Here is a 22097-nt window from a genome sequence, read left to right on the forward strand (position 1 = left end):
AAGGCAGTTTGACGGAAAGTCATTACTCCGAAATGCATTGTAATCTTTCACAACTGATTTAGAAAGCAGTCCAGTTTGTTGTTGTTTTTATAAACTTGTGGATACATGTGTGGGCAGATAGAAATAACCATACTATGAATAGAAGCATATCTCCTGCTAACTGTAGTTTAATGCTGCAGATTATAGTTAAAGTGGTTCAGATGACCTACTAGCAGGGAGTCTGCACATCCACAAAGTGCTGAAAACGGACTTAATTAAATCCAGAAGCTTACAAGGCCTTCAGTGCAATTAATTTTAGTGTTGCATTCTTCTTTATTTTCTTCATGTATTTAATTTTTTGTACAACGGTGTGCGTATGTGCCAACATACATTGTAATGCTCTGTCAAGGCTGCTGTCCTGCTCTAAAACATACACATACTGTACATACACAGATCCATGGTATTGACCGCTGCTGATTCACTCCCAGGTACCAAATGAAAGCACTGTGGTCAGCGCCGGCAGTCAATAACTTCTACTTGATTTAGGACATTTGCGGTCTCAAATGGATTTTGGCCTCCAATCATTTACGTGGCTTTGATATGCATTTGATGATGTTTCGATGGTACATAAACATGCTAAGCCGTTCCTCACCCATGGCCCTCTCTCTCTCTCTTTCTCCTGTGCTGACTTCAGGGTGCAGTGAGCGGGGTGTTGCTGGTGACACCCAACAACATCATGTTTGACCCCCACCGGATGGACCCCTTGGTACAGGAGCACGGCTGTGAGGAGTACGGCATCATGTGTCCGCTGGAGGAAGTGCAGTCTGCCGGCATCTGCAAGGAGATCACTGACGTCAAGATCAGAGAGGCTGTGCCCGAGTAAGAGACGCAGACATGGGTGCACACACACACACACATACACACACACACACACACACACACACACACACACACACACACACACACACATTGTATTTTAGACAACATCTGTAGTATGTATGGAAAATACCTTTAATGACTGCACTTATTTATTAAAAGTACTTTGATTATTTAAAGTACATGACCTTGTAAACACCAACTCCTAAGTCTGATTTACTCCTACGCACATGCTTATAGTAAGACTTTATATCGTCCTCCACCGTGAAATTGAACGTGTCTATTTCACTCACAGCAATTTAGCAACCTCAATGTGATCTATGTCACTGTCCGCTGCACCCATGGTCCGATGGCATTAGAAACCAAAATATGTTATTCTACATTCTGTTCTCCCACGTGCCAAAATTTGAAAAAACAAAACGGCAATTAGACAAGGGTTAATCAAGTCTGCCTTCCCCCTCCTACGTTCTGAATGCTCAACTGTTAGTGCAGTAGGAAGCAGCCACTTCAGAGGATTCACTTGTGTTTACTCCCACAGATCAGATCCGATTGTTATTTATTTATTCATTTTGCTTCACTTGGACTGTTTTCAGTGTTGTGGAAGACCGATATATGCAAGGACAAATATGGTGTAGTATGAGGAACCCTGCGGAGTCATTTTAGCTGGTGCAGTATGGCCCGGTCTGAGCAGTGCTGTGTTTTGCTGGTGGAGCGTTGCCCGTAGATCAGTTTATTGTGGTAGCAAATTACTGGTGTGCCGCTGGGCCCAGCTGTTCTCTCAGCTGTGGTCCATTGTCTGTGTCCTCTCTCTCTCTGTGACAGACAGTGGGGCAACAAGTGACATGGATGACATTATGTGGAGTGCTAATGCTAGTTGTTTCCTAGGGTTTGGTCCATTTGCGTTCCACTGCTTTATAAGTTTTACAACTTTGACTTTGATTAGTCCTTGTATTTTCAAGCTCCAAAACCACGGCATCCTACATTTCCCATAATGCAACTTATGTCTCTCATTAGACCCTCCTGGCCTAATAATAAAAAGAATATGTCTTTGAAGCCACACAAGGCATCATATTACAGATTGAAGCATAACAACTTAAGTCATCTGCTGTGTAAAATCATGAGTTGAAGGTGTCTTCCGTCTTCCTCTTTCATGTTTTTCAGTGACCTAGAGCCTCTTCCGACTGAGAGACATCCCTCCCAGAAGGAGCCGGGGGATCGCCTGAGGGACGACAGCGTCAGTACGGCCCCCCCGCCGCGCAGCACCGAGGGCTCTGTGTCCGAAGACGTCTTCACCGAGCCGGACCTGTCCCCCATACGGGAGGAGGAGCAGGCGTCCACAGAGGACTTGCGTCTGGACAAGTCCTCCGGGGCTTCCACTGAGTCTGTGAAGACCCTCACCGAGGCCCCAGGCAGTGAGCCTGACCAGACAGCCGCAGGGGACAAAGCCGAGGACAATCCACCAGACACTGCCACAGAAAAGGATAGCCAGTCCCCCATGGGATCCAAGCAGCACAGTGTAGAGAAGGCACCAAGCACACCCACTACTACTACTACCACCAGCAGCAGCACTAGCCAGGCCCAGGAGCCCAGCGGCAGCACCTCTCGTCCAGGCTCCCAAAGCTCAGCCACGGACACCGCCCCCGTCTCAGCCAGTCCACAGGGGGACGCCAACGAGGGGACGGACGGCTCCACAACGGACACTATGCAACAAGGCAAGGAGGAGAATGTAGAGCAGACGCAAGGGGACGGCACGCAGAACTCCGCCGAGGGTAAACACACTTACTTAGTAACTGTTATGAAAGGGTCTGCCTTAAAGCTATAGTGCGTAACTTTTTTCATATAAATGAATGTTAGTTAAGTTCAAGGCATTGCCAAACGAGTTGCCACAAATGGGATTAACACTATGCGCTCCACAAAACTCTCTGTATTTCAGACTAGTATGGCAGCGTTTACATTTTTTGACTCATGGGGGCAACAAAGTCACGCACTATATCTTTAAACCTTATGGAGAACAGGTATGGTACATGAATCTGTCCTCATATTGTCTTTTTATTCTTCTAAAGACTATCAAAGTGTAGTTTCTCTGCTCAGAGTCACTTCTCGTGCTGTTTCCTGATAACCTTTCCGTTTCCACTCTGCTAGTAATTTGAAATATACAGAGGAAAAGGAAACGGCAGCCTCTCTCTGTTATCTGCTATGTGGAGCTATAGCGGGGCTTCATGGGGCTTTATGCGGCCCTTTGATCTCTGGCGCTGGTGGTCTGGGCCACTCCTCTGGCCGATAAGCTAAAGCCTATCAAACGCCACAGTGCCACAAACACATCTCGTACGCGAACGGGAGAACGCAGTTGCGATGAAACACGAAACATCAAAAACGCCTTCAGAGACAGCATCCACAGAGGTGTTATTTATGTTTGACAGCTGTTCCTGCTTTCGCTTTCATGTGGATTTAGACAAATACTAAATTCCCTCAAAGACTGGTATAGGCTTGTGTTCATCACCATGTTTAAGATGAAAGGATAATACCACGGTCCATCCCACGCTGGATTCCAACACTCTGTAACAAGAACTCCAGTAACATAAAACCTAAAGGAAAACACAATTTATAACATTGTGTGTAGTTACTACATACTTTCAAATAATGTTTATTTGTATGCCAGATTTGAATTGAAAACCTCTCAGAAGATTCAATGACAAGAAATGCTACAAGCCTCAAGTTTATCCCAGGCTCTCCAAGCAACTCTCCACTAGCTGGGAATCTTCCTATCAAGTAGCCAGTGACATAACTGAGATCGCACAAGGCTAATTCTATTGACACTGTTGTGCACTGATTCACATATGAATCATGAATCAACACAGTTCACCCGATGTGATCCAACATTAAATTATCTGGTGCCATTGAAAAGAAAACACACAAAAGCACAGTTTTACTACACATTTCTTGTACAGAACTTAACATTATTGCCCAACATGTTCAGCAGAAAATGATGTTCTTCCGTCCAGGCAGCCATTGATTCCATTATTGTATACATCAACATAAAGTCATAGCTTATCTATGACAGTGAAAGGATTTGTGGCCCTTTAATGGACATTATTGTCTGTCTGGTCAGCAGAAACCTGTCTCATGCAGACACAAAAAAAAATAACGAAGTGAATAATGAAGTCACATCATCACGTCATTGTCTACCAGGGTTGATTTCCTGACATCCAGCTGTAGCACTTTCCAGTATCCGAAGCTTTCCAATAACAGATGTCAGAGTATCTTTGAAGTATTTTTAAAACAGTCCATAATCTCAATTGTATCATGGCACAGTTAGTGGTAACCTATGTAGTTACTAAAATGAGCAAGAGAAAATGGCTAGCAAATACTATGCCGTTAGTTGTTAATAGGCTAAAGTATACACAGCCACGGGAGCATATTTTTAATCAGTATGTGGATGGCACAGTTTTGGTCTTGTTATCTAACAGTGACCTCGGTCTGTCAGGCTCACTGACTCACTTGTGTCCATAGTTGTGGTTCCAAAAAGGATCTCTCTCTCTCTCTCCCCCAAAAGACCAAAGCAGCGGAAGAGAAATAAACCATTTTCAACCTGGCAATTATTGTCACACAGAGAGCTGTGCTGCAAAAACAGCTCTAATTCATGGGGCATCTCAGCAGGGCTGCCCATTATTCTGTGCACATTAGCACAGCCCACACGATTAACAGCAGCAACTTCAAAAACAGGCTGCATTAACACGGAATTAATGCATTTTTAAAATTGAATTTGTCCCACTGCGCCGTGCTGTCTGAGCAAATTACTATTATTTTGTCTGTCAACTATTGCTAGTTAGGGTGAGATGCCCAGCCAGGAGCTGTTATGCCTCTGTAATGTCACTGGCACATATTGTTAGCTGTGAGGCTAGGGCTGTGACCTTTTATAATAGGCCATTGATAATGTACTATGGTGCAGAAGAATCAGTGCCACTGTCAATTATAGTGTGTTACTCCATTTATTTCTCTCATCAGTTGTGTTTCTATTACCCCAATGACTAATGCCAGCTGAAGTAGCTGAAGTGAACAGAAGCTAGAAAACTAGGTCACACAAATAAAATCAAGAAGAGTGTATGTTTTTAAATGACAGACTCGCCTGATTTTTTTAATTAATTCTTTTTAATTATGTGCTTTTTTTTCTTTATTGCGAGAATCAGATGAGAAGATTATACCACTCTAATATCCGTTTGTAAAATGTAACAATATAACGAGCAGCTGGTTAGCCTAGCTTAGCACAAAGACTGGAAATGGGTGGAGGGGACAGCTAGCCCGACCCTGTCCGAAGCTAACACACACAACAGCTGGCTGTAGCTTCATGTTATCATAGCGTATACAGATATAATAGTGCTGGTATCATACTTGCTAGCTGTTAAGCCATAACATGACAGTTTTTTATGCTTTTTTTTTTTTTTTTTTTTTTTTTTTTTGTATTCTTTATTTGATTTTTACGGAGCCCCTAAAGGGACATGGAGGAAAAAAAAAATTTTGGTAAAAAAAAAAAAAAAAAAAAAAAAAAATCAAACTCGAGATCTTGACTTCAAACTCGAGATCTCGAGTTCAAACTCGAGATCTCGAGTTTGAAGTCAAGATCTCGAGTTCAAAGTCGAGATCTCGACTTTGCCTTCAAACCTCTCTCACCGTCACCAATGGTCCATGCATCAAAGGCATATCAATTAATTTATGGGAAACCACACAATAGTGTCATGGAGGAGTACTTGGAGCATTCTTTTCTCACACTAACACCAAACTACAACCTATTTGGCCTAAATCTAACGTTTATTATGCACATTGGAGAGAAAAGTGACAATGATTCACTTCATTTTGGCGCACCATGGACCGAGAGCGGAGGTCTAATTGTCAACACACACACACACACACACACACACACACACACACACACACACACACACACACACACACACACACACACACACACACACACACACACAATATGTAGACGGTATACATTTGACTATATCAAAACGTGAACGTTTCCAAGACACAATGCCGCCTACACTACACCTGAGGAGAACTCTGTTTTATTGGCTGGTCTGATGAAGGCTATAATTTGCACCGGATTAGACTATGTCCGCGTTCTCCAGTGACTCCATATGATCGGATCTTGAAGCACTCACAATAGTGCAGGCAAAATATGAAATTCAACCGGATTATGCGAACTTTCTATTTTTCCTCACTTGGAGAGAGAAAAAGCGCTGTTCCTGTGCGCTCTGGCACTACACCAGCTGTGCCCGCCTTGAGCCTCAAACTGTGTCTTAATAGAAAAGATAACTGCAGGTCATATGACAAAACTAGCGATTGGACTAAGTTAGTAAAGCCTCATTCACACTTTCAGCCTTTCCCAGGAAGGGATCGTGTGTGAATAAAACACAGTCTGGACTACAATAATAATAATTAAATAAAAAAGCTAATTTTTTTCTCTTCCGTTCTGAGGGAAGCTTTCATGCGTAAATGTGCCACACCGCTACATGCCTACATGTTTGTCTCTGTGTACAAATGAAACAATCGATCGCTGATTATAAAAACTAAATTAAACTAATAGTTTGAGGAGAGTCTGCACTGGTGATTTCTAATTATAGCAGAAATTCCTCTGCTGTGCGCTGGGGAGAAACAGCGCCTGATTTGTTTTGCCTCGCACACGGTCGAGAGAGATAAGAGGCTTCACCCGACGGCACATGTTATTCATCTATTGCACCCAAAAAATCACAAATTTTAACTAAACAGCAGCAAAACTGTGAGGATCGCGTGGCGCTGTCCAATGTGCAGATCTGGAGCAGAATAGTTACCAGCGTGTCTGTTTCTCCCCAGCGCACAGCAAAGGAAGTTCTGCTATAGGCTATTAAAAATACGCCAGTCCAGACTGTGTTTTATTCACACACGATCCCTTCCTGGGAAAGGCTTAATTAGGCTTTACTAACCTAGTCCGATCGCTAGTTTTGTCATATGACCTGCAGTTATCTTTTCTATTAAGACGCAGTTTGAGGCTCACGCCGGGCACAGGTGTAGTGCTGCCAGAGCGCACGGGAACAGCGCTTTTTCTCTCTCCAAGTGAAGAAAAATAGAAAGTTCGCATAATCCAATTGAATTTCATATTTTGCCTGCACTATTGTGAGTGCTTCAAGATCCGATCATATGGAGTCACTGGAGAACGCGGACATAGTCTAATCCGGTGCAAATTACTCTTTGCGACTCATAATAGCCTTCATCAGACCAGCCAATACAGCCAAACAGAGTTCTCCTCAAGTGTAGGCGGCATTGTGTCTTGGAAACGTTCACGTTTTGATATAGTCAAATGTATACCGTCTACATATTGTGTGTGTGTGTGTGTGTGTGTGTGTGTGTGTGTGTGTGTGTGTGTGTGTGTGTGTGTTGACAATTAGACCTCCGCTCTCGGTCCATGGTGCGCCAAAATGAAGTGAATCATTGTCACTTTTCTCTCCAATGTGCATAATAAACGTTAGATTTAGGCCAAATAGGTTGTAGTTTGGTGTTAGTGTGAGAAAAGAATGCTCCAAGTACTCCTCCATGACACTATTGTGTGGTTTCCCATAAATTAATTGATATGCCTTTGATGCATGGACCATTGGTGACGGTGAGAGAGGTTTGAAGGCAAAGTCGAGATCTCGACTTTGAACTCGAGATCTTGACTTTAAACTCGAGATCTTGACTTCAAACTCGAGATCTCGAGTTTGAACTCGAGATCTCGAGTTTGAAGTCAAGATCTCGAGTTTGATTTTTTTTTTTTTTTTTTTTTTTACCAAAATTTTTTTTTTCCTCCATGTCCCTTTAGGGGCTCCGTAGATTTTAACCCTGTGAAGCACCTTGAGTGGCCCTGTGCCTGAAATGTGCTCTATAAATAAAATTGCCTTGCCTTGCCTTGCCTAATGTTGACCATGTGGTGAATTCCTCTCACAGGTACAGGGTCTGCGGTGAGGCACAAGCACCGCACCCACAAGTTCCTGTGTCTGCGGGTTGGGAAGCCCATGAAGAAGACCTTTGTGTCCAACGCCAGCGCCTCCATGCAGCAGTACGCTCAGCAGGGCAAGAAGCACGAGTACTGGTTTGCTGTGCCGCAGGACAGGTCAGTACCACGAACTACAACTCCCACCACCTCATGGCAGAACACATCTGAATACAAGCAAAAGGACATTGCATGATACAGCAGTCTTCTGACAAAGAGGCTGATCAGTTCACTTGCAGTGTAGCATACTTTGTTTTCAACGCAGAAAGGCTGCACGGATTCAACCTCATTCCATCCAGACACATTCTAACACACCACAATAGTCAGCACCCCTCCAGTCCCTTTTTAATATTTGAAAACCAATCAAATATGCATTCTTTGTCAGGTCTGACTCCCACTGCGGCTCCTGCCCATCTCCCCTGTGCTGCCACTGCCAGACAGCAAAATTATTTATTATTCATTCACTCTGCAGGGAAACGTACACGCACACACATACTTTATACCTGCACTGGGGCACACACACCAGCCATGCAACAGTAAGGCCATGGTAAAGCAGTTCTCTGCATGGCTTTTCAAAAGCTCCTGTTTTTGTGTCCAGAGAATGTGTTTCACCCACAAAGTGTCCATGGACTTTTCATGAATGTTTCATATCAACTGGAAATAGCCTTGGCTTGTTTGTGTTTTTTCCCAAGTCATATCGCTCCGTCTGGATGTGCGGTTGCCAAGTCAGTGAAAGACATAATTACATTAGAGCTCTTAACACATGGAGACACATTACCAAAAAAATATGTGCTTCCACACAAATTGCCTAACATGTTTATGTAGGGAATTAATCCCAATTGTGGCAATAGTTTAATTAAATAAGTCAATTTTCTCAAAAAGAAGGCCATTCATTTTAGCAAAATCTGGAATTGATTGGACATGACAAAGGCATGGTCTCTATCAGCTGCTTAGTGGTGGCACTTCATCTGTTGTATCTTCTTAGAGACGAGGAGACAGAAATGGAAATATTATTCATGGTGTGGATCTGATCAGTTATTGGAGCAACCTTGACTTTCACAGAATGTGTACAGCAGTAACACACATGAAGCTCTCTCAAGCTGCTAATCTCATTTGAATCAAACAAACCGTTGCGTCCTTTTTTAGTTAGTCATGGTGCCAAGAATGCTCCTTGGAAATGTGATGTGTTGAGTGTCTTAATGGCCACAGTAATCCCCACCCCCTCACTTCATTTCGCACTTCAGAGGTCTTGATGTGTTGTTTTCATCCACCGGTTGCTACGCTACAACATTTTCCACACCTGACAAACAAGTGTGCTGTGATGCTTGGCTGCTACTCTTGGGGCATGATAGCCCAGGGACATGGCCAAGATTCAAAGCTAGTACTTAAAGACGGGGCTGGTCCACGGTACTACTCATTATTTTCAACTTATCTCTCTCGGTGCTTCAAGCGGGCTAATGTGTGTGGGAGGCTAGTGATCAAAAGCTGTTTCGAAAAAAGTGGCAACACACAGGGGCTTTTTTTTTTTGCTGTGACTTGCTAGACTCCCGGTAGCTTGACCTAGATGGGAGGCGATCCACATGATGCGTCTTTAAGTGTCCCGGCGCTGGTGTGGGGAAGAAAGGGGAGGCTATTGAAAGAGCCATACACAGCCATGACACACTGAGTACAGCTCAACCTACTGAGTCTGCCACAGCTCGCTCATGTCTACAGGCCAGCCACAGCAGTGTGCGACAACAACAACTACAAACAACTGTGTTCTGTATTTGTTTGTAACTTTTTTATGAGTAATGCCATGTTATCCCATCATACCCCATAACTGTTTACATGGTCGACATGAAAAGGCTTCCTTTTTTGTTACATGAAGTGGTCAGCATGAAGGGGGGTACGGTCCAGAGTGGGACTTCTGATCATCACTGCTAGACTTCTTTGTTTTGAGGAAACTGATCACCCACTGTGTATAACATTAAAGGTGCACTAAGTAACTTTAGTTTTTGCCATAGCAGCGTTCTAAAATTATATGCGAGTGTTGTGTTTCTATGTTTGCAGGTTTAACTATGTATATTATAAGAATATTTGTTTTCAAATGTACTTAAACTTTAACTTAAAGTGATAACTGTTGTGTTATGTTGAAAAGCCATAAGGGCTGCCGGATAATTATTTAACACATGAAATATTGGATCATTCCCCAAACTTTTGGCTCACAATGCCAATTGACTAAAACAATTGTCACAACTTTTTATGGACAATTGAATTAGATTATACGTGAAGTCAAACTTTCAGTATTAAAATGTAGATACTTGGATCTTACCTTGAAGTCTTTGGTCCTGGTTGTGATACTTCAGAGCAAAGAATTATGCTTGGCTGTAATGATGGCTAATTATTCATTCTCTACTGTATTTAGGAATCAAGTCTCTTTCCCTCATGGCTTTCCCTGCGTTTCCTCCTCCAGGTCCGACCACCTGTATGTGTTCTTCATGCAGTGGAGCCCGGACATGTACGGTGAGGGGGTGAGGGGCATGGGACAGGAGCCCGGCTTTATGGTGGTCAAGAAGAACGAGGTGTCAGAAACAGCTGAGGACGAGCCCATCACCGACCTCAATGTGAAGGAGTGGGAGGTAAGGTCCACAACGCTAAAACTGGTCCCTCCACCAAGTGCACCTGCTGTGTTGTCTCACGCCTCACAGATATGGATTAAGTATAGCTCTCCACTATGGTTTAATCCATAACTTGTGAAACAACCAGAATCTGATGTGGTGTATTCATTGTTAAGTTAATTGTAAAATGTGTTGAATAATTGTCAATTTGTTGTTGTTTCATTATGCAGTGCATAGTGCAAATGTTTTGTGCTGATCTTGTTTTTTTTTTAATTCATCATAATTGTGTAATTGTCAAGTTTTGTATTCTGCTTATGTATTTTTGCACTTCTATGTACCGCTGCATAAGGCTTGATTTGATGGTAATTTTTTTGTGTGTGAACTTTCTATCACATGTCAGTCGCGTGAACACTTGCTTTGCTTGGAAATGCGCTTCTCTGACCTTCCAACCAAAGTGTTTTGCATGTTTGTGTAATTGTTTACTATCCTTCTTAAGTCAGTGTATTGTAGTTTCATCACATTGTGTGACTGTCACTGGTGTTAGTCAGCATTTGGGCTAACATCATTGAGTTGCTTAACAGATGCAAGTAATGTAAACAGTGAGCAACTAAACTGGTTATGAATCCATGAAAGTCGTGTTGCACTGGCGGATGTGGGTTCAAGCTGTCTTCCTTTTCAAACTTCCTATCAAACTGACCTCTCAAAGTGTTGTTGCACATTTATAGAATGAAGAAGTAATACACAGAAGCATAGAAGAGGGACATCTGTTTAAAGATTTGCAGCACTGTTGGTGTACTCGTTGCTGCACAGCGCACAGCCTGATGGATGGGTTTTGGTCAAGTGAGATTGTTAAGAAGCCTGTTGTTAATGAAAAGGATGTGTTCATTGTATGAAGAACCTGATACAGCGGAAGCGTTGGCCTTGGATTTAAATTTTAATGTAAATGAATGATGTAGGGAACAAAGTGGGCCGATGTGTTTGTCCCCGGACTTCTGGTAAACAGAGGTTACATGATCCCATTCCATTTGAATAAGTGAATAGGAACCTGCTGCTTGTGTTTGTCCTGTTGACCAACGATGACCATACATGAATTTTAAGTAACCGTTTTATTGCATTTAACTTTAATGAACAAAATAGATGTGCTCCACAAACAGAGGTTTGTCTTACTAATAGTTTGAATTCCCTTATGTAACTCAAGGGAATGTATTTGTCGAAATATATAGCGATTATAATGATGGGATAGTGCTGTGTTACTGTATCTTTAAATCCTGCCGGTGATGGGACGGGGCCGTCGTTTTTCTTTAACCAATGAGATGCCGAGTTCCCTCCCGTCCCGTGTTGTGATTGGATTTCAGCGATGTCACTCTGCGAAGAGACCCCATTGGGAATAAAATGTTTCTATTTTAGTTCAGCAGGCTGCCAGGCTTCATACTCACCCTGTCTGCTTGTCTCGGGGCTACACGGGAGAACTTAATGGTTAATGTAATGTGACTTTCCAAATGTAAACCTCGCCCAGAGAGCAAGACATGTTTTCTAGGAGGGCGAAAGACCAAGAGAGACGGCTGACTCCTAAGTATACCTGTGTACGTCTCTTGTGATTGGTTCACGTTTTTATTCTCTTTCGATGTACATTCTTGTTATCTTCTCTTGCTTTTTGTTGTTAGCAAGCCATGCTAGCTCGTTGGCGACGCTAACTAGCCTGCTAGCCGTTTAGCCGGACCGGAGAGTTGATGGACCAATGTTGAACAAAGTGGCCACTATTTGACCACTGTTTGGCAGTCATGGTACAGCTCTCAGCTGTTGTCTATGCTCCTGGCATCGTAAAAAGAGCACGCGTGGGGTTCTGAAGGATGTCTAAAAGTTTACACTGTAACTGTTACACCAGTGTAGAACGTGTTACTGTTATTTTCATTCACCAGCTTCTTTAACCTTACATTACCTGACACTCTTTATCAGTAAACAGACAGCATGTGGAGTTCAAAGCTCGTTAAACCGTGCATTGGCCGCTTTTGCTTTATGTAAACACTGTTCACATCCCAAATGTTGACCTTGTTCGTGACATTGATGCCTTTTGGATAAAGCACTGGATTCACATTGTAAATTCAGACAGCAGACTAGCATGCTGCTAGCTAACCCCCCTTCTCTGGGGGCAAATGCACCAAACCTTTAGCCGGGGGTAAAGTGAGGTACACATTCATTTTTTATGAGGCTTTAGTTTAGCCTCTCTGCTACATTATTGAGAGCTGCGAAGAGGCAGCTTGTTACCCAAAAGTTATTTACATCAACTCCAACAAGGTTATTAAAAGATCAGAAGCAATTCAAAGCAAGTTATGAAGACATCTGAACCCAGGCATTTTAATATGTTTTGGTTAATTTGGCTGTGTGCAGGGTATTTGTGTTTTGTTTTGTTTGTTTACCTCGTGCATGTGGCTTTAAATATCTCTCCTGTACACGTTGGCGTTTAGTGGACTACTAAACACCAACGTGTATTCAGTGTCAGAACAGAGGCAGCTGCTCTCAGTGGAGTATGCAGCAGCAGCGTGGGGTGTAACTTTGTTGGAATGTGAACACGCTCTCTGGGTCATTGTGTTGCTCTGTCTGACTCTGGACTGTTGTTGTTGTTGTTTGGTGAATTGTTTTCCCAGACAAATGGAGAGTGGCCACTTGTTCATGGACTTGGCATATTGTTTGACTAGTTGTTGTGTGTGAGTCTTAAATCAGCCTTCTAATGCCCAAGTATTTGTTACAGCTTGTTGAGAGGTATTTTAAGGCATCTTGAAGAAAGGTTCTAAAGGTCTCCCTGCTGCAGTTTTGTTTCTGTCCTTTGGTTCATTCTTGGTTCAACTGAAGCATCTAATGGCGGTTATAATAAACATATTACACAAACATGCAAAACGACTGAGTGCTCCGAAATGGCCTAGACCTAAAGTAAAATTAACAGTGGCCTTATATAAGCCGTTGTTATAGTTCTTCAAAATTCTATTGAAGATCCACCTTTTTATATAAAGAGCAGTGTTACATTTGCTGAAATTGCACTACCTAGTGCACAAATCACCCTTTCCTTCCCATGGCCAGGGATGAGATCTGGATCTAGAGTCTTATGTTCCCACCATGTCCCTGTCTTTGTACTACCAGGTAGTGTCTATGACGGAGTACCACCGTCGGATCGATGCGCTAAACAGTGAAGATCTGCGCTCGCTCTGCAAACGACTCCAGGTGCCCTGACCAGCCCTGTCTGCCCCCCCCCCCTCTCTCTCTCTCTGCTCTGCCCAGCCCTGCTGCTGCCTGCACCAACATGCTTTTCCTTATAGGCTTTAGCTGCTGCTGATGTAGCATAGCACCTTTTCAGAAGAGCTGTGTAGGTTTCGTGAGTGTTTGGGCTCACAAGAACCTTTCAAAACATGCTATACAAGATGAATTGGTAACGACCACTCAGCAGCTGAAAATATATTTTTATCAATTCATTACAGAGAAGTTGGCATGAAGAGGTTCTCACGTGACAGCAGCCTTATCTCCATGGGTCAGCTTTTCCCCCTCAGACTTGTTGTCATGACGATTGCAGGGCTTCACTTATATCAGTCTGGTTATAAGTGAGCTATAACTTAGCTGTTTCTACTGGCTGTAAATACAAATGTAGATCTTATATAAGCCACATAGAAATGGCTGTTTCTGCAGGAATTCCCCTTTTTTCTCTAAAAAAATAAAGAAAAAAGACATTCGATGCTCACATGGATATTTAAATGAGGACTGGGCAATAGGTGGTCAGAGCTACTGAAGGATACAGAGGGTGGTGTGTTTGTTAGACTCCCCTGACAGGGTGAATGATGATTTTGGAGGACAATGCAGGTAGGCCCCGATTTTAAATGAGAACCGAAACATGAGAGCATCCCAGCCACCAGTGGTGGTTGCAAAGCACAATCAGCCTCTGTTATCGAGAAAGATAAATAACCCCAAACAGTCCGTCCATTGGTCTGGGAGAATGTCAAACCAGTGCAGTGCAAATTATTAATTGGCTTGATTACCTATTCATTTTGCATTCTCCTCTCCCAGACACTGGTCTCCGCCAAAGCAATCCTAATCATCTAGTGTTGGAGAGAGGCAGGAAGATATTCAGCTGACCACATCAATTTGTTTGCTTATCAGTGTGTTGCCACCAGCAAACTCTGCATTTATAATTTTGTCAGGAAAACTGTTGGATTTAAAATGGGAGCTTTTTTTTGCAGAGGTTAGGCTATGAATTAAAGGTTAGCTACTTCATGTTTACCCAGCCACCCCCGGCTTTATCCTACTGCTGTTAGTTCAACCTTTTTTCTGCTTTGTAGTGTCCATTATGTATCACTTTAGATCCTTCACTTTGCCTGATTCCAATACATCACCTAGTGTAAGAAATAATCTTCGTTTAGTGGTTAAACATCTTTTATAAACAGTCTTTGCAGTAAACAAAATGTAGATTGATGACGATAGCTATAACTGAACCCACCCACTATCGGTGCTTTATGGAAGCTGAAAGTTAAACAACTGCTTGTCAGTGTAGATGTATGTCTGACATTTCTTTCTACTTGTAGATCACCACCAAGGAAGAAGTTAACTCCACGCATGGCACGACCATCAAGACAGAGCTGGAGCCTGAAACCTTCAAGCCCAACCTCAAAGAACCCAGTGATCTCCTGGAGGCCGAGCATATAGAGAAGGTACAGGCAATATTTCATATTGTGTCTCCAACAAAATAGGAACATTAATGGAAAGTATTGAAAGATGGACAAATGTGTTATTGTTTTGGTGTTTCCATGTGATTTGTCTATGATAAATAGAAAATAAAGTGTAAGTATACTGGCCTTAGACATTATATGGATGTGTTCCATCTTGTGTATAGTGTCTGTGTCATGCGGTTTGCTTGAAAAACAACATGCAAAAAGTGAGGACTTGCTGGTCATTTCACTTTCAAATGTAGTGCATGTAAAACAACACATGGTTTCAGAAGGATGGAGTAAAGAGAGAGGGTTGCTTTTTTCATATTTGGGAGTCTCAAGTCACACTGGGGCCTGGGGGACCCTTACTAATGTTGAAAAACCATGAAAAAAGAAACCCTTGATATTATTGTTGAATTATTATTATAGATATGGAATGTAAGTAAATGATTCAAAGACAAAACCTGGATTAAAATCTCAGGAATGATCAAAGGGAATCGGTGCACCTGTGATAAACACAGCAAACTGACATGACTGAGTCACACGCCTCATACAGTATGATGCTTGAGGTGGTGGTGTATCCCTCACAGACACACAGAAACTCACACACAGCTCCCCAGTGGCATATTGACCAATAGATTGGCAGTACGCCACTTCCTTTAATCACCCTGAGGACAGAGCTCACAGCTCACTGCAGAGCAGAGGTGAGCCAAGTCTGGCCTCATCTCTCCTTACGGCCTTCCTTTATAGCCTGCTGATTACACCACTGGAGGATGTGCTGAATCTACAAGAAAAAGAGCAAAGGGACCAGTGAATTACTGTGGAGCCAACAGAACTTTTAAAAGCCTTTGTTCCATACGGAGGAGATGGTGCTAAGTACTGTTAAAAAAGTGTCGCATGGAAACCACGTTCAAGGTCCCGTTCACACCAGCCTTGTTAAGTGCGGTAGAACCGACCCGGGAGCGTTTAACCCTCTGGTCAAGTTTGTTTTGGGTCGGTTTGAGCGCAGTCAGAGTCCTCTGGTGCGCACTAAAGAACTGAAATGTGGCCCACTTATAAGGGCTGGTCTCGGGCAGCTTGCAAGTGAACCTTGGAGCAGTGGTGGGAAACCCATCTGCACAAATCACAGGACCAATTAACGAACGGCATTTCTTAGCACAACTTATTTTTTAAAGTCATTTAAAGTCAGTTTGAGTTTCGCCTTTGTGAACGCAATCCTAAACATCTACGAAAACAAAACAATGTATCCAACTCCTATCTTGTGTGCATCATGGAAGCGGACTATTAGGTTTAAGTGTCTGTTTTATCCGTCCGGTGAAATGAAGCCCACACTGCGCTGCACTTCTGCCCCCATGCACCACTGTTAATCCTTGCAGAGTGTCAGCAGCAGCAGGCTCTCTGAATGCTGGACCGTTCTTTCTCTGGAGACGGCTCTGTGCTTTTGGAGCCCTGTTACTCTCCTTTAAACACCAGGCGCTGTGAAAAGGTCACTGCAGATGTAATTGAGCATTGGTCGCTGTGGCCTTTCTGTGTTTCATTTCCTCCCTCTCATTTTTTTTCTCCTCTTCCATCCTTCCTTTTTCTTTATTACTCCGCCCCCTCCCATCTACAGCTTGCCAAGAATCTCCCACCGCGGACCATAGGCTACCCCTGGACGCTGGCCTTTGGCACGTCAAAGCATGGCATGAGCATTAAGTCTCTGTACAGAGCCATGCAGGGCCAGGACACACCAGTGCTCATGGTTATTAAGGACAGCGATGGCCAGGTAACGCTGCACATGAGTAGTAGAAGTAGTAACACTGTGATGTGTTTGGACTGATGTATTGCTTTAATCACATGAGTATCCCTAGTGTACTGTGCTCATCTGTTGTTGTTTTATTCCCCAGGTGTTTGGCGCGTTGGCGTCCGAGCCCTTTAAAATCAGCGAGGGCTTTTACGGCACAGGAGAGACCTTCCTCTTCGCCTTCAATCCAGAGTTTGAGGTACACCACCTCCTTCACTTTGAAGAAGTTGGGTTTCAGTGATGAAATTTGAATCAAAATTTCCGATTCAAATCTGTACATTTGAACGTGTGGTTTTGTGAATAAACAGTCTTACTTATTATTAGTTATACAGTATGTAATCTTGTGGGAAAATCAATGGTTTAATCCATTAAAAAAATGATTAAGTGCAGCCCTAGGATCGAGCGTAATGCAATATACTATGAATGTGCTTGTTAGTCTCATGCTGTTCTCCATTCTTCTGTCTCTTATTCTCTATTTGTCCTTCCACATGATACAGTATTTATTTCGTCTTTGAAAGATTCTTTAAAGCTTTAACATATCAGGGGCACTCAGTGTTTTGGTGTGGAGAGCATTTACAGTTAATACATTCCTCTCAGGGACACTGCAATGAATGGACTGAAAGCACAGGGTTTTCTACTAACATGAACTAATGTAGTGGCTTTGTAAAAAGTGACTGACATGCCTTGCTGACATATCCTGCACGGCTTGCAGGGTATGTTTATGCATTAAAGACAGTTGACATTGACAGTTGTATTTAGCAATGTGTGGATGAGGTCATTTCCCTCTGTCGTGTCTAATACCCCGTAACTGAAAAAGCAGATTGTTAATTCTGGATCCTCCCACTGAGGTAAACTGTAATCTGCATGTGTCCGGTTCTCATCAGGGTGAATGAATATTAGATTCATGTCAACAGTGAATATGCCATGCATTATATCATCTAAAATATGCTCCCTTTGTGTCTGCAACAGGTGTACAAATGGACAGGTGACAACATGTTCTTCATGAAAGGAGATATGGACTCCTTAGCTTTTGGTGGAGGAAGGTGGGTCCAAGCTGCTTTTCTTTGCACACACTAAAACAGAGATCTAAGGGTGCACTTACACTTGGCATTCTTACCATGCCCAACACGATAGATTGATATATGCTAGTTCTTTTGACCAGTGTGTGCGCTACGTACCGCAGTCAAGCATGGTTCACTTCCGTTGCCCTGGCACGGTTGGAAGAGGTGTGCTTTGGTATGTTAATGATGATAATGTTCCAGCCGCCACGAGCGTGCACATAGACGGCGGTCCTGGTGTCAACATATTTGAAACTGTTCCCCACGACCCAATACCTCCATGGCCGCAACTGATATTTAAAAAAATGTCGCTGAAGGGTTTCCGTTGGTCCGTTGTGCAAGGGGACTGGCTGGCTGCAAATTTGACCGGATGAAAATATTCAAAAACAATCGGATACAAATACGCTCCAAAATCCAAACCTGCGCCTATTAAGACGTGGTGACGTATTTGCAAGAAGCAGTCATGCCTAGGCCCGGATCTTTAGGAGCAGTGTGGGTGCAGGCCGTGGAAGGAGGGAGGGGGGCAATCGCACTTAAGCATGGCATCGATCAACCTGGCCAAGTGTGAGTGCGCCCTTACAGTCTTAGCGATGATGCAGTATAGTTTAAAGGTTGGCCGCCAAATAAACAAATGCTATTGTAGAGGCAGATAAGTGGTATTGCTTACCTACAAAGATCCATTAGAGAACGTAGCTGCTTGGAGGAATAGTTTGTTTTGTTTCTTTGCTTTAAATTGCTGTTGCTCTTTTCCTTCTAGCGGCGAGTTTGGCCTGTGGCTGGACGGAGACCTCTACCACGGCCGGAGTCACTCCTGTAAAACATTTGGGAACCCCATGCTCTCGAAGAAGGAGGATTTCTATGTGCAGGACATAGAGATCTGGTCTTTTGAATAACAGGACAGTTGCACCACAAGGGGAAAAAAAACAAAAAAAACAAGTCCTACAAGAGGGCAAATTGGAGGAGTCCGTCCTCCTTTAGAAACAATGGCAACGTCCCAAACCTAACTGCACATCACCGGGGGCTCCCCCCAAGGCTTAAAGGAAAGCCAGCTATCGGATGCTTGTTGTGCGTTACTACTGCAGTTATTACGGAGCTTTTTTTTCTTTGTGAAAAATGACCTTTGTGTGTATCTTGTTATACAGCCTTGTGCGGCGTCTTTGCAGAGTAGAGGAGGGGATGTGTGTAAAGCAGTGACGACGCTGGGTAATATGAGGGTGGTATCAGAAGGAAGGGACCGTCAGACCTTGAAGATGAAAAGGACCACTCGGAATCCCCCTCTCCAGGAGGTGAAGATAATGGCGGCAGAGGTTTGGGACTTCTGCTGCAAAGAAGAGAGAGAGAGAGAGAGAGAGAGAGCTGCCCTACTGATCCAGATTGTTTAATCTGAACTTTACAGAACCCTCAAGGAGGACCCTCTCAGAACCCCTACAACTGGTTTCATTCAGTAGGAATGTTAACTCACTGTGCTGTCAGCCTTGGACGGAGAGAGAGAGAGAGAGAGAGAGACCCAGTTACAGGGAGACAAAAAGCTGAACACATTCCATTACTCTTAGGTGATGCTGGAGTGTCAAAACAAAGGTATATATTTGAGGTAAAACACCACTAAACTAAAGTCATATTAGCAGCAGGATACGATGACACTTAACTCAGAGAAGAGAGGGAATAATTGCTGGCGGGGCGCGGGGAGGTGTTTGGTTATTTTTACAGTTCAGTTTTGGGGTTTGTGTTTCTGAGGCTCAACTATAGAGTATTGTGTATTGTAGTCCTCCTGTTGTTCACTGTCATAGCACACCATCTGAAAGCACATAGCTATTAATCAGATCACCCATCGCCGTAATGTTCCGTTTCAGTGGGTGTACGTGTGAGTCCAGCTACCACCCGGCTCCTCTCTAGCGGGGGACGCTGGCTGTACTGTTTGTAGACAGTAAACGTGTTGCAATAGATTTGTGGATTATGCAAATAACTGTCCTGTGACCTCAAATACCTGCAGCAGGGCGTGGCACCTTTTGCCGCCTCAGGCCGCCTGTGGCTCTTTCAAGAGAGAGAAACTTGTAAAGATTTCACGTCTTGATACACAATGCTTTTCTGGGTATCAGTTGAAAAGCCTGAGGCGTGGTTAACTGTTTTACATGCATATATGACAATTATATATCGGTATATATGATTATATGGAGTTATATAATCATATATATTTTGCTGTTAAGTGTGACAGTGATCTATGTGTGCTGATATTTCAGCTGTTACGATATAATGTATATTACCCTGTAAATTAATGTTAAAATAGTAGATTTGTTCAAATATATAAATATATATATATATATATATATATATATATATATATATATATAATTACACAATGCTATATAAAATATATATATAAAAAGTGTGGATTGGTGGGTTGCTTCTAGCACTTTAATCTGGTGTAAAAGCGTTGAGGCCAGGTTCCTATATTCTTAGCAGTAGCTGTACAGTACTTTTTTGTTTAGATCATTAAGATGTTAACTGTTAGTAGAAAAGCTTGCTGCTACCAATAACAATAAGGATATGCCCTAATGCTCTGTGTCTAAAAGGAGGATTACCCTGAGGTTAGGAAGGGGGGGTTGAATGTGGCTAAACATTGGCAGCAGGGGCTCGGTGTCTCTCCTCATGTGGCTGTCAGGTGAGTCTCAGTATAGTCCAGGTAGGTATGCAGGCCCAGGCCGGTGGGCCAAGGGACGTGTGTACATTGCGTAACCCCCAACCCCCCTCCAGGAGCTTTCTTCTTTCCCCCCTTTCTGGTCTTCCACACCAGTATTTGTGTCCTTGTGGAGAGTCACAAAGAATAATATGGATAATTCTTCCAATTATCTCACCAGAATACAATGTATCAGTGATGTATAAATAACAATAAAGCTGAACTAATTGTTGTAACCTGGGATGCGACTGATTATGTGATGTTTCTTTTTCTGTTTTAAAACAAAAGGTACTTTGCACTTTTACTTAAAGCATGCACGTAGGAGAAGGAAGAGTAAATCCCCCCAAAAATCGGCAAATTCCAGAACAGTCTTACTTGAAAAAATAAATGTATTCAATGGCAACGTTTGGGTACTAGACCTTCATCAGGCAAACATCACCCATTTCTAACTTTCACTCGTTGAATACTCGGGTCCAGAAAAATCATGGCGATGGACAGCGGCCTAGTAGAGTTGGCATGTTATCAGTGGCTCAGTCTGAAAGGAGTTACTACCTGTGTTGTGCACTTGTAACCATTTTAACCCAGGTATATGGAATCAGGGCACTTTCAAAGGTTACCTTTTTTGAAAGCCATCTAAAATGATTGAATTAAACATTGCATTATAAAACTAAATAATAGAAAAACGGGTCCAATAAGGGTTACAAATAATTGCGTAGCTCAGTATCGGCAGGAGTGGATTTCATTTAATTCTCAAGCGATACACTGTGTACACTCATTCATTTTATTCTCACTAAGCAGCTCTCTTTGAATTGATGAAGAAATGTATTCAATTGCCAACTGCAAATGTTGAAGCTGGAAACCACTGAATTGTGAGATATGACATGATTAACAGACACAAGTCAATGCACTAGAATTTAAAAGCCTTTCATAAGTGTTTAAGGTTATTCATCTAAACAAAACCACGTCATTAACTTTGAAATAACCTTGGCTTTTCCTCATAGATGTATTTATTTTTTTACCTCAAGGTCTTTTACTTTGTATGTATTTGAGCGTGGGGGAATCGCTCTGATCCCTGGCTGGCTGCTACATTGTATTGCATTATAGTTGAAAATAATCCAAATGAAACTGTTCAGCAATCAGTGTTCCTGCTGTGCTGTATTAAAAACTAAGATATGAAAAGCCTAATGGCATACAATTCTCTTGTCATCTGAACAGTTCGTTTCCCAGTGAATTTCTCCTGAATTCCAATGCTTAAAGGAATAGTTCAACATTTTCGAATTTTAGCATTTTGCCCCACCCTCCCGCTCAAGAACAGGTAGACAGACAGAGACTGTAACTGTGTGTGCATTTTTGATTAAGAAAGTGGCAAAAGTTAGTCTAGGTTAGCTTAGCTCAAACACTGGTTGTCAAGGGGAGCAGGTCGAATGATGCTA

The 22097-nt window shown here is 42.8% G+C and overlaps 1 protein-coding gene across 5 annotated transcripts in view; it reads left to right on the top strand.

Annotated features, from left to right (window-relative positions):
- oxr1a (oxidation resistance 1a) overlaps positions 1-20890 on the top strand; it is a 76544-nt gene extending 55654 nt beyond the window's left edge. For 4 of the 5 annotated variants that reach the window (XM_080039980.1, XM_080039981.1, XM_080039984.1 and 1 more), the window contains 10 exons: positions 674-858; positions 2017-2624; positions 7819-7984; positions 10317-10482; positions 13597-13677; positions 15027-15152; positions 16762-16914; positions 17036-17131; positions 17902-17975; positions 18748-20890. In XM_080039980.1, the coding sequence (XP_079896106.1) occupies positions 674-858; positions 2017-2624; positions 7819-7984; positions 10317-10482; positions 13597-13677; positions 15027-15152; positions 16762-16914; positions 17036-17131; positions 17902-17975; positions 18748-18883 (1791 nt within the window). In that variant the 3' untranslated portion in view covers positions 18884-20890. The remainder of the gene's footprint in view (positions 1-673; positions 859-2016; positions 2625-7818; positions 7985-10316; positions 10483-13596; positions 13678-15026; positions 15153-16761; positions 16915-17035; positions 17132-17901; positions 17976-18747) is intronic. The other variant, XM_080039982.1, reaches the window with a different exon arrangement.
- Positions 20891-22097: the final 1207 nt, after the last annotated feature.

This window comes from Ammodytes marinus (genome assembly GCF_949987685.1).
Source record: "Ammodytes marinus genome assembly, chromosome: 13".
Classification (NCBI taxonomy): Eukaryota; Metazoa; Chordata; class Actinopteri; order Uranoscopiformes; family Ammodytidae; genus Ammodytes; species Ammodytes marinus.